Source organism: Osmerus eperlanus, chromosome 7 (assembly GCF_963692335.1).
Source record: "Osmerus eperlanus chromosome 7, fOsmEpe2.1, whole genome shotgun sequence".
NCBI lineage: Eukaryota > Metazoa > Chordata > Actinopteri > Osmeriformes > Osmeridae > Osmerus > Osmerus eperlanus.
This window is the reverse complement of record NC_085024.1, coordinates 16,221,897-16,235,084: the sequence shown is the minus strand read 5'-3', so window position 1 is coordinate 16,235,084 and position 13,188 is coordinate 16,221,897. Positions and strand designations below refer to the sequence as shown.

The following is a 13,188-nucleotide window of genomic DNA, read 5'->3' as shown; positions in this document are numbered from 1 at the left end:
CAAATGAATTTCCCACTCGGGAGCTGTATGATCTGATCCGGTTAGATTTAAAAATGCGGCCATTATGGTCAGAACATCACGTACATGAGCTGCCCATCGCGCACACGTGTCTCCGCCACCGGCCTCTCGCTGGCGTCACATTTCCAGAAGGCTCCCATGTCTGTGTGACAGGGCGCAGGTGGAAGCACACTTGACCCTCCTCCCTCTCCAGATGTCCAATGGGGAGGCTTCATCGGCGTCTTCCTGGATGGAGAGCATACTCCAGGGATCCCCTGTCTCTTGAGCAGCGCCCTGAGAACTTGAGAACTCCCAGTCCAGCTCTTCGTTGATATTCTGAGGACCCTTGTTCTCCATCGTGTTTCCAAAGGGGTTAGCTTAAGACACGGCAGACTACAGTTAGGGGTTCGACCCCCGTGAGAGGAGGCGCACACGCTGTACTCCTCCATGGTTCCAGGGCGCCTGGGTTCTAAGATCTAAACGGGTTCTGGGGTCTACCTGGGTTTTCCTCCTGTGTTAGCTGCTGGTCCTGGGAAAGGGGTGATGGCAAACACGGTCAGCGCTCCGTTAGCTGTCCACAACAGCTGCCTTCACAACAGCGTGCTTTTGAACAGTGAGACGGTGCATTAGCAGTTGCCGGAGAGCTTCTGATAGCGTGAGAACATGACAGCGGCAACAGTTGCAACAACAACAACCGTTAGTGTCGGTGGACAGGGTTGTCGGTTGGAATCCCCAAGGCAGTGTGTCTGCAGGGCGGCAGTCAGGAGTGATTGGCTTTGTCTCCTGTCCTCTATATTTACCTCTCTCCAGTCTCTCTCATTTCCCTTACTCTCTCCCCCCCCCCCCCTCTCTCTCTCTCCCTGCAGACACAGCACTTTCACCTGTATTATCCCTCCCTCTCCCCCTCTCCTCCTGTTCCTTGCTGGCCTTCTCTCCTCATCTTCCTCTCCGGGCAGTGTCATGGTTTGGGGGGGGTGGGCGGTGGGTGGGGGGGAGTACAGGACAGGCGCTTTCATTAGGGCCTGTCGCTGGGAGGTGACAACCTGCTAACAGGGATCTCCTCTGACACTCATCCCCAGTCATGTTCTAATGATGCTACCCTGGAACATGCGTGTGGGTATATGTGTGTGTGTGTGTGTGTGTGTGTGTGTGTGTGTGGTCCCCATTCCCTCCTCGCCCCTGTTTTTTTTTTTTTGGGGGGGGGGGTTACATTGGCCGTAGGCTATCTAGTGGTGAAATAAACAGTCCAGCGGCTCCTGAGTTTCCAGAGATTGGAGGAGAGGGGAGGCTCTCAAATTTGCGATATTCTCTAGCCACCCTTCGTTTGAAAGGGCAGTAGAACTGACTAGTGTGCATGTGCCACAACTGCAGGAGAGGTCCTTCATGTGGGGACTCACAGCCCCAGGAAGTAGTGTCCACAGCCAATCAAAATGGCTCATTTCTCCCTTAGCGAAAGTGTGATCTATGATGCCTGGCACACCGACCGTCCAGGAAATCGAATCTAAACCCCTTAAAACAACCCTGCCCACCCCCACCCCCGCCACAGAAACACACACGCACCTGGATCCAGATGTGTAGGCGGGATGGGGATGGGGGGTGAGGAGGGGGTGAGGAGGGGGTGGTGTGTTGGGCACCTCTGGAATCAATTAGGCCCGTAGGGGAGAGTCCTGCTCATTCCAGTCCTGTCACAGCTGGAGTAGTGAAGGGTCCTCAGTGACTCGGGGCTGCCCTCACACATGCCTGCAGGGGACAGCACTCAGAGACAGGGGGGCTCCATGGGAAATAACTGGCACCAAATTAAGCTTTTAAAGTGATTGATTTTGAACTTTGAGTTTTTCTATTCCCTTTCGTTAAGTCAGAAAAAATGCCACATGGCTCATTTTGAAGGATTTCCGACCTAGAGGGGATTCTGTGTTTTTCCTTGTATGCACCTATCAGGCATCAGGCACCGGGTTTCTCCACGCCCTGGTGGAGCTGATACGAGTCAGGGGTCTCCCTCAGGATGGTTCTGATCCATCTGTCCCTGCTATACCTGCTGCTTTAATGACGAGGCAGGCCCATATGTGATCATGTGTCTGATCTCCTGCCACGGTCATCACCCCTTGCCCCTAGGACATTCAACCATCAGCCACCCCCCAGACCCCCACCCTTGTCACCAGCCGAGCAGAGTGTGACCTCCCATCAGCTCCCCGTGACCTCTGACCCTCCCCGCTCCAGCCACCCTGGTTAATTTATTACAGACACACAAACACCATTACCGCATTCGTCGCTTATCAGGAGACGCTGAGAGCCCTCTGAGATGGATGGTCATGTCAGTTTTGAGGTCTTACTTTCTACTGGGGAGAATTTGGAAATCCAATTGATTGAAGAACTTGCTGCCAGACTTTGTATTCCTGTGGCTTTGTGGGTTTTTGGGGCCAGATATGACACCAGCAGTTTTACGAACCCTGGATAGTTTTGTTTATCCCTTCATTTTAAAGTACATGGATGGATGGATGGATGGATGGCATGATTGATGGACAGATGGATGTAAGAAAATAAGAAAGGATGGATGGATGGGATTTATAGAACAGGAGTTTGAAACGTGTATGTGCCAGCAGCCTGTTCTCAAGTTCTCCGGTTCAAAGTGTGATCACGAATCCAGCGCAAAAAAATAATGAAAGCACAATCCTCTCCCTAAATCACCGCCATGCAGTCCAGCACTACCCCAGTGGCATGTATTACGGGAGGATTTCAGCTGAGCTCAGTCGCAACTATGAACTTTGAACCCTGTAAGCTGCCGTCCCTGCTTCCTCGGGCTGGGTAAATGACAGTGATTGTCCCTGCAGCCGTCTCCTCGCCCGTCCCCCCGTTCAGCTCGAGGTGCTCCCGAGCCCCGCAGCGTGGCGGCGCCTCATCTGGGATTGGACACATTAACAGTTGAATATTTCATGAAGAAAGGATCTTGTGAGACACAAAGCTGAGAAGAGAGATGTGCTACAGACGAGAAACGCCAGCGTAACAAAAGAGCGGGAGAAAAAAACCCTTTCATCCCCGGGAAGCAGAAATATACGGTATAACAAGTGCAGCTCACAGAATCTGTCTTTATTAAAATCATCTTTCCCCTTTTTCCAAGCTTTCTTTCCCCTTTTTAATGTAATGAACCTTTCCTTGAACCTTCTTATTTTAATTGCTCCACACATTTGACAAGGAGAGAGAGAAGGAAAAAATAAAACAGTTTTTCATTCTATAAATTAATTTTCAGGCAGAGGGGGACTGAGCAGAAATTTAATTAGACAGCTGGCATTGTGCATGCATTCCTCCCTTTAAAGAATGCTGTTTAGAATAAATAATGATTCACCAAACAAGGGTCTTTTAGAGTACGATAAGCCCAGCCCCATTATGCTGAGGAAACATCAGCCAGGGAAATTAAGTAGGAAAATTGACTTTTATTTTTGTCCCTAATGAGCTTTCAGTCTCCAACTCCCAACACACACACACACACACACACACACACACACACACACACACACACCCACACACACACACACCAGTGCTGTAAAACTCCACAGCTTGCTGCTTACTTGTTTATTGTTGTAAAGGAAGATCTCATCTTTGCTCTGGCAGGCTCTTGAAAACTGTGCGTGTGTGTGTCTCCAGGTAGTGTTGGGCCAGGCCAGTGTCCGTGCGGCCTCCAGCTCAGCTGGGGACGTGGCGGGGGGGTTTGACTCGATTGGCTGCGTTCACACTTACATTATTCTAGTTGTGGCAAACCGTGAAAAAAAAAAAAAAAAAACGCCCTCCCCCCCCTCCACACACATTTTCCCCTGTGATCTTAGAAATTCATTTCCCCAGTCTCTATGGTTAGGATCAAAACAACCTCTTTACACACACACACACACACACACACACGCACGCACACAACCACACATAGCACTGCTTCATCTTAACAAACACAGCCCCATCACAATCTAGAGGGTCCCCAGGAAGGCGGTTCAGCTGAATGATTCATGCGTGCCTGTGACCTGTGACCCGGCTGCCTCAATCACCACACACTCTGCACACAGTGAAAGCTCCCGTTTTCAATATCAGGAATAACATTCAGCTTATCTGATCCGGATGACTTAGATGGTTTTGGTGTTTTGAAACGTTGTGTGAAGGGGGGCTCTCCTTGGCTGAATTCCCTCCTCAGCCGCTCAGGTTTACCAGTCCCCCAAGGCACATTGGGTTGTTGTTGTTTTTCGACGGTAAAATAAATAAAGGTTTTTTTCCTTTCACGTGACCCACAAACAAGAATATTCCCAGAGGTGACCTGTTCTCAGGTGGTCACCACTAATGCAATTTTCTCATATTTTTTTATTTCGAACACAAATCGAGCTTTTATTTGCAGATGTCTGATTGTGAACCAGTCAAGCAAGAATACAATGCCATTTTAGTCATGAAATATTTATGATGTGTTCAGTTTAGTTTTACTGTACACATACATGTGAGCTGAAAGCCTCCGCAGATGTGATCCTGTGGTATAGTTAGGTGCTATGGAGGAGCCTCCGAATTTAACCAGAGATTTGTTGTTGTTGATCTCTGAATTGCTATCCTGGCCTCCACCTCCCCATAGAGAGGCTGCTAGGCTGGCCTCACTCCCTCACTGCCTGGAGATTCCCACCAGATCACCCTCAACAGGGGGGGAGTAGCAGTCCTTCAGGAGAATGAGAGAAATTTGATTATTTATTTTTTTACAGGCCAGAGATGTGATCCGCGTGGATATGACAAGATTTGCCCCCTGCCTATACTCCTATCAGGCTCTCTGCTTGCATGCTCTCTCCCCCTGATCTCCTTGCTGCCCCTCCTCTCCTCCTCCCTTCCTCCCCTCCTCTTGTGAGCCCGAGCTGGACTTGAATCCTGCTGCCTGAGTGACAGGAGGTCCTCTGGACAAGCGTAACCAAATCTTCCAGTAGATCTTTTATAACGAGGCCTCCCTCCTCAGTGAGTGAGAAGTGTCCTTCTTCGATCTGGCAGCTTTTGCCCGTTAAAGTTTAAACCAGGTTTGCATTATTCACCCCGATCCCAAACTGCGTTGTGCGGGCCGGCAGATAGTCCTTCTGACACGGTTTCTCTCGGTGGCTGATCAATAATAGAGGACCTAAATAAGAAGCCGACATCTGTGGCAGGACCAGCAGTGTTCCTGTCGGTTCGGTCTGAATGATTCATCAGGATTGGCTGCCTGGAACCTCCTCTCTGTTCACCTCTCTGTTATCTTCCGCTCTGTGGTTTTTCCATGGCCAGACCACCTTCGGTCCAAACCGCCTCAATCCATACTGGCTCAGTCCAGATCGCCTCGGTCTAGTCCCATGTCCCTCATGCATATGCATAGTCTGAACGGCCGTTTAGTGTGAGGAACCTGCTGGCTGCTGCTGACGCTCCTGTGTGTTTGGGATGGATCGGTGTCGTTACTGGGAGGGAGGGAGAGAGGAAGGGAAGGAGGGAGGGAGGGAGAGAGGAAGGGAAGGAGGGAGGGAGGGAGGGAGGGAGAGAGGAAGGGAGGGAGGGAGGGAGAGAGGAAGGGAAGGAGGGAGGGAGGGAGGGAGGGAGAGAGGAAGGGAAGGAGGGAGGGAGGGAGGGAGGGAGAGAGGAAGGGAGGGAGGAAGGGAAGGAGGGAGGGAGGGAGGGAGGGAGGGAGGGAGGGAGGGAGAGAGGAAGGGAAGGAGGGAGGGAGGGAGGGAGAGAGGAAGGGAAGGAGGGAGGGAGGGAGAGAGGAAGGGAAGGAGGGAGGGAGGGAGGGAAAGAGGAAGGGAGGGAGGGAGGGAGAGAAGGAGGGAGGGAGGGAGGGAGGGAAAGAGGAAGGGAGGGAGGGAGGGAGAGAGAGAGGAAGGGAAGGAGGGAGGGAGGGAGGGAGGGAGGGAGAGAGGAAGGGAAGGAGGGAGGGAGGGAGAGCGGGAGGGAGGGAGAGCGGGAGATATGGAGAGAGGAAGGGATCCAGGTAGGGAAGGGAGTGAGTGTGTGCGTGAGAGGAGAGGAGAGGTGGGGAGAGAGCTTGTGCTGTGAACGGCCACGGAAAGCCAGCCTCAGGGACCCCCCCCCCCCAGCGCGCTCTCCACAGCTCCCTGAGACTCCCAGCTCCCTCCTCCTCCTCATTCTGACGTGGACATTGACATCACGCTGTTGAAACGATGAAGACGGGGTACGATTATGGAACTATCTGATTGAAAATGAATCAATCAACCCTTACATTATAGTCTGTATTATTGGAAACCACATGTTAAGCTGTGGACTGATTATGAACTATAGATGTTAGTGAGCCTAAGTGTGAGACCTTGGTGTCAGAGGAAGATGTGAGAAAAGACCACTAGTAGGAATGCAGAGGCCTAGCCATAATTCATGACGTGCATTTATGGCCCGACTCCTAGAAGCGTGTCTGGAGCTGTCATACTAAGGTCAGCACTAGCCCTATGTTGAGAGGATCTTCTCTGTGTAAAAACAAGCGTGAGCACCCTAGTCTTAATCAAGACTACAGACTCCGTTCAAAGACAAGGCCAGTGTGTGGACACCCATACAGGGGCCTGGACATGTCCAAATGTGCGTAAGGCCAAAGTGCCAGCTCAGTACAGCATTTGTAATCAGAAACCCACAGAAAAAGGGACCAACTGTAAGTACCAAATAGCAAAATAACACAATATGATAGGGAGAAAATATATAAGGGTAATGTCCGGAGAAAACAGACCAGTCTGATCCCGGGACCACACTCCTGTTTGTTGGAATCTTTGTCATCCTGGAGTCCAATAAACACTTTGCATCAAACTTTTCAGTTCCAGTGCTGTTTTTGGACTTGAAATTTCCCACTTCAGGACTTACAATTGTTCACACTACAAAACTTAGAATGTTTTATACTACAATTCCACTTGTCGTACTCCTCTTCCTCCTCCTCTTCGTCTCCGTAGTGGTCTGTAGTGACATGCTGCTATCTAAAGACTTTCTTTTCGGAGAGCCCCCACATCATGCTCGGGCTATGACGCTCCCCGCCCCTCCCCCGTCTGTGCACGATGACACAGCGAATCACCACGGACGCGTCTGAGCTGTCGCCCAGACACCCCAAGGGGGAAACGCAGCCAATCAGGTCGTCTTGGTGCAGCATCGGGCGGACGGGGGTGGTGGTGGTGGGGGGGGGGGGGGGGGTGGATGGTTTCGAGGCTGAGTGCATCCCCAGTGACCCGCATGGGAGCAGATGTCCAGGGAGATCAGCTGGAGATCTCTTGAACCTGCTTCAGTTCTGCAGGGGAGGAGGGCGGCAGGATGGGGCTTGGGGAGGAGGGGGGGGGGGCAGCCCTGGCATGTTGCCCCTCCGCACTGACAGGGAGAAAACAAGCGAACACGTCGCCTTGGTGCGTGCATCCTGCACGTCGCCCGCAGCCCCCACCCCCTCCCCTGCCCACTCCAAATGGCACGTGCCAGGCAGCTATAGACAGTGTGCATGCATGAGGCATGTCCTGTGTGTCAGAAGTGTACATATGGCTTGATTGGGAATCAGCCAAATGAATGTGGACAAAATGTCCTCCCAGATCAAGCAGAACCATATAGAGGTCAGGATGTTCCCAGACCTACAGAGACTGTTTTATCAACCCATGTTCAGAACCAAAGCCTACAGTCTATTTTATGACCGTGTGTGTGTGTTTGTGTGTGTGTGTGTGTCTACTGTACTGGACATGAGAGGTGGATTACAATGGGGTCTCGACCGGCACTCTAAGCTCGTGCTGTTAATATGGGAACTGGAGGGGCTGGATGTGTGTTGTGGGTACTGTCTCTTTTGGGCTGACACCCTGCCGCTAAAATGTTTCAGCTCCGCAACCAGAGAACCTTGTGTGGAGGAGGATGAGCACACACACACAACAAACACTTATGATGTCCCTAATGAACGTCGGAGCATCGTGGTTCTTCCCCCTCCCCTTGATGCTGTCCTCTCTTCCTCTCCTCACCCCCCCCCCCCCGTTGCTATCCTTTTCCTCCTCTTCCTCCTCTCCTCCTCCTGCCCCTCCTCATGTCCTCACTCTTAAGGCAGGCCAGTCGGAGCTCGTGATTTGACACCGAGCCAGAGAGATGAGCCCTTCAGTAGGCTCCTGACCTTTGTTCATTAGCATGCTCAAAGGTCAGGGGTTAAGTGTCCTTCTCGCTCTCGCTATGAAGATGTCGGAGCGGAGCGTTCTGTAATCATCCAGAGATGACCCGACTCTGTCTCTGACACCCAGCGGCCGTTTCAGAGTGGAGGGGGGCGAGAGAGAGAGCGCGATAGAGAGAGAGAGCGCGAGAGAGAGAGGGCACGAGAGAGAGACAGCGTGCGCGAGAGAGAGCGCGAGAGAGAGCGCGCGAGAGAGAGAGCGCGCGAGAGAGAGAGGGCGAGAGAGAGAGCGCGCGCGAGAGAGAGCGCGCGAGAGAGAGCGCGCGAGAGAGAGCGCGCGAGAGAGAGCGCGCGAGAGAGAGCGCGCGAGAGAGAGCGCGCGAGAGAGAGCGCGCGAGAGAGCGAGGGGGCTTTTGGCTGGCCTTTGAGGCGAGATGATAAACAGTGTAATGTGGGCACTCTGCCACTAGGGGTGCTCCTGTGCTCTGGTTGGGTTACCCACTGTCAGGGATCACTTCAGAAGGTTCTCTGGCCTGTAAGATGAGACGGGTTCAGTGTTGTTTGTGGACTGGATTGTTGAAATAATATGGTTATTTTAAGTAGCGTAACTGGTTTATACATACAGTACATACATTCAGTCATTGAACTGAGGGAACGTACACCTAACTAATCTTTCTGTGTCTCTGTGTGTGTGTGTCTATCTCTGTGTGTGTGTGTACTCCAGGAAGGCCCAGGAGCAGGATAAGAAGGTGGTGTTGGCGGGGTGTGTTCCCCAGGCCCAGCCCAGGATGGACTACCTCAAAGGCCTCAGCATCATAGGGGTGGGTCGCCAGTACCAGATAAACACATCAACTACCTGCTAGCTCCAGTATCTTCTGTCTCCAGCAGCGTATATATATACCTGACATCTGTATGTGTATATATACACACACACACACACACACACACACACACACACACACACACACACACACACACACACACACACACACAAACACACAGCTACAAACTACCTGCTCAGGTGAGATGGTCTCTGGGGTACAGGCTACCTGTTGTTAGAATGTACCTGCCATTCTCCTGCCTGGTGGACGTGTTTATTTTTTTTAATCAAGACCCAGAGACGTGACCTAGCAGGGTGTAGCGTGCCTAAGATAAGTGCTTGACTTGCCCTGGCATGGCTGGGGCTGCCCGCTCTCCCCTGGGCTTGTCATCCACACAAAGGGTTAGGTCTGCCACCGGGCTAAACAATAGGCTCCTTTTGACTGTTGGTGAATGAGCCAGGTGACAGCAGTTACAGTCACCACTCCCTCTTTTATCAAGGTATCACAATCGCCTCATGCAAATGAGCCCCACCCCCCATTCACACATGCATTTGCATATCCCACCAACGGCATTCCAATTTGGAATTCCAGTGTTATTGGAACCCTCAAGGATATACAGGGAAACGGTAGATAGTATGTAAATGTGTAAAAGGCATAGATAATATGTACATAATATATAAATGAGTAATGCGGTCAGTGGTTGAGGTCCCCAGCTCTAATAAACTCACCAGCTGGTGTGTGTTCAGCACCCCAGGCTGATGTACGTCTTTATTGAATCTGATTACATTATTCATGGTATAGAACATTTAATGCAACATCTGATGTTCATGTTTATTAAGCAGACAAGCTCGGCAACAGTCAACAAACGTATACCGTCCGTGGTTGTGGGGCCTCCGGATTAATTGAACAAAGCTTATTTACTAGCCAGCCAGTTAAACCAACATCACTTTGATTTGACTCGAAGGGAAACTGACAGGCAAACAGACAAGCAGGCAGTCCAAGTTGAGATTGGACAACTTTGAGTGAGAAACAGAAGGGTTTGCCAGGGTCTCTTAATTGGTTCCAGAGCTGTACATGACCCATAGGATATAGATACTCTATAAAGTCTATTCTGAGCCTTTCCAGCGCTGCCTCTTCTAGCTGACCTTCCTCACCAGCTCATCCTCCTCTCTCCACCTGCATGTCTCCAGGTGCAGCAGATCGACAGAGTGGTGGAGGTGGTGGACGAGGCCATAAAAGGTGAGACCCCCACGCAGGTAGTGAATGTCGAACTCCACCGCTCGGTTCGGAGCGGAAATCTTGGGTTTTTCAGAGTCTCTCTCACTAGTGTTTTGTTCGCGCCAGGCCCCTTCAGCAGCAACGCTGCCATTCTCATCTCAGCTCCTCTCCTCCATGACAAAGCTTGCGGTTCCCCCCCCCCTATCCCCCTTTTGCACACGTTTATCTGTGCTCATGGCCTTCACTTTGTCTGCCTCCTCCAATCCCTCCATCACGCCTGGCAGCTAAGCATTGAGAGAGAGAGAGAGAGAGAGAGAGAGAGAGAGAGAGAGAGAGAGAGAGAGAGAGAGAGAGAGATTTGATGGTGTCTTCACAATAGACATGACAACGTCATTTGACACAGCCGGGAATCGAACCAGCGACCTTCTGATTACTAGCCCGATTCTCTAACCGCTCAGCCACCTGACACCCCTAAATATATCTATTGTGGCGCACTAGAATACAAACTGCTTAGAAAGGCAGAATGAACACTCTTTTTGAAATAATTGGCATTGTAAATATTTTCCCTGTGAGACAAGCTGCCATTAAGCTTTCAGGGATTCTCATTCTCTTTCTCTCTCTGACTCCATCCCCACAATCATGTGGGATTGTGGGCCCATCTTGTCATCTCCCTCCTCTTCCTCCTGTGATCAGGTGGACAGGTGAGGCCGCTCCCACTCCTCCAGAGCTCCCCCACCGCCCCCCCCCCAGCACTTCTCCACCTCCCTCTATCCCTCTCTCCTTCCTTCTCCTCTCACGCTGGCAATCCATGAAAGACAAGGGAGGAAGGGAGAGAGGGAGAGAGAGAGAAAGTCCCCCAGCAGAGATGAGTGTGGGTTGAAGATGAGAGATTCAAAGAATCTGACCGTATTTCTGCCAGAGCGAGGGAGGGAGAGCACAGTGGGGTGGGACTCCCCATGTCTCAAGTTCTCTCTGGGTTCTGTTATTGTCATGAAAGCAGAAGTTTCCCCGGGTTCACGGAAGTGAACAGAGGTCAGGAAGTGTAGTTCAGTGTAAATAATCTCTCTCCCCTCCACTTTCTAGCTTTGTGTGTGTGTCAGACCTTTGGTAATATATTCCAGTGAAGTTTCTTTCTTTTTTTGTTTCCTTTTTGTGTGTTTGATGCGAAGGTCACTCGGTGCGTCTGCTGGGTCAGAAGAAGGAAAAAGGCAAGCGTCTGGGTGGGGCCCGATTGGATCTGCCCAAGATTAGGAAGAACCCCCTCATAGAAATTATTTCCATCAATACGGGGTAAGCGCTTTTATTCATTTTTTTTCTTCTCTCCTTTTGAAAAACGCCCCTCTCGTCCCTTTCTCATAAAATATTCAGCATCACCTGAGAATTCAATTTCTCTCTTCCCTCCTGCTGTCACACACACCCACGCGCACACACACACACCGCACAGACACACTCCACGTTCCAACCAAGCCATCGAATCCCCTCTGTGCTCCTGATTGTTTCAATTTGTTGTGATCTCTGTTTGTGTGTGTGTGTGTGTGTGTATTGCTGCACGCTTCATTGCTGTGTGCCAGAAGATTAAACATATTTGCTTTTTGGAGCAATATATTACCAGGTCCCAGGTCCCTCTATATCCAGGCTTTCATTACTGTTGTGCTTCCGAAAATGGCATCAGGTTTTCATGACATGAACACACAGCCTTAGCTCTGAGAACAGACATGGACTGACTTCATGCTGGACTGTGTCTGTGTCTGTCTCTGTGTGTGTGTGTGTGTTTTCCTAAACTGCCCATGTAGACCTCACCTACAGCAGTTATCACAGCATCCAGCACACTCCAGAGTTTTGCAGTGTTTCACCTCGGCGCCTACCTTAACAGTTACCTCAACCACCTAACCTGAGCAGTCTTGTTGACTCCATCCTCATCTTAGTCAGAGGATTCCAAGGTCCTGAGTCAGGACTCCTGACTCCATGACTCTGTCCTTTACCTGTGGCTCCGGAACGTTCTGGAGTGTTATATCCAAGAGGCCAGGCCTGAAAGAGCCTTTTGTTCTCCTGCAGCACTGACAACCTCTCTGACTCAAGTCTGATGGCATAACACTTCCCTCCACTCAGGTTTCATACCATCCCCGATGTCACCCGCCAGGGAGCAACTTCCTGCTGCCGTTCCCTGTCTCAGGTTGTTGTCTTGTTGCCGTGGTAACCTTCAACCGACAGGGTGTTCTTGATTCTCTCAGAACAAGCAGGGAACACTGAGGAGGACAGACCTACAGCAGGTCAAACAGGATGTAGGAGACAGTCCTGAAAGGAGTGGGTGGGGGGGGGGGCAAGGGGTCTCAACCCAGCGCTGGAAATGCACAATTCTTCACCCCCACCCACCCACCCACCTGCCCGTCAGTCATTGCTTTACTCAAATCAATTAAAATCAAATAAAAGTTGATTTGTGTGGCCCTTTTTTCCCCAGTCACAGAAGGCTTCGCAAAAGCCCAGAGAACCGCACCTGATACAGACCCTGTCAACCATGGAGAAAACATTACATGCGACAGCACCCGAGACTCCTCGCTGTGGACTGGTCTTCTCTGACCGACCGCACACACACACACACACACTTTCACTCTGATCATTTCAGTGGTCCATCTCTCTCAGAAGTGAAGGCATTTGAGTTTTGCTGTTGTTCGATTGCTTTTTTGACGAGGACTCACCTGCTGGTCACAGAGCATGTATGGCGTCCTGGGGAGCGTGTTGCCGTCGGGAGCGTGTTGCCGTGGAGAGCATGCTGGCGTTCCAGCGTGCGGGCGTCTTCTGTGAAGTTGGGAGCTGTGCTTGGCCACAGCAGGTAGTAAGGCCAGAACAGGGAGGCCAGCACAAAGCCATCACTGGGGTACGGAACCCAATTTATCACTCTGCTGCCCGGTGATTGTGTGTGTACAGTACATGTGTTTCTTATTTATTTTTGAGGCTATAGGTCAGCAGGGGTCACCTTGTTTTGAACCTCAGTGTGACCAGAACTCATCCATCCCATCTCTGAGCTTCTTTTTAGACGGGTCCTTTATGTCCAATTACCCAGAGAGC

General features: G+C 51.1%; 1 protein-coding gene across 1 annotated transcript in view; it reads left to right on the top strand.

The window, feature by feature from the left end:
- Positions 1-13,188, top strand: part of cdkal1 (CDK5 regulatory subunit associated protein 1-like 1) — a 164,112-nt gene that overhangs the window by 36,011 nt on the left and 114,913 nt on the right. The window contains exons 5-7 of the mRNA XM_062465209.1: positions 8,808-8,904; positions 10,095-10,143; positions 11,292-11,412. Of these exons, the coding sequence (XP_062321193.1) occupies positions 8,808-8,904; positions 10,095-10,143; positions 11,292-11,412 (267 nt within the window). The remainder of the gene's footprint in view (positions 1-8,807; positions 8,905-10,094; positions 10,144-11,291; positions 11,413-13,188) is intronic.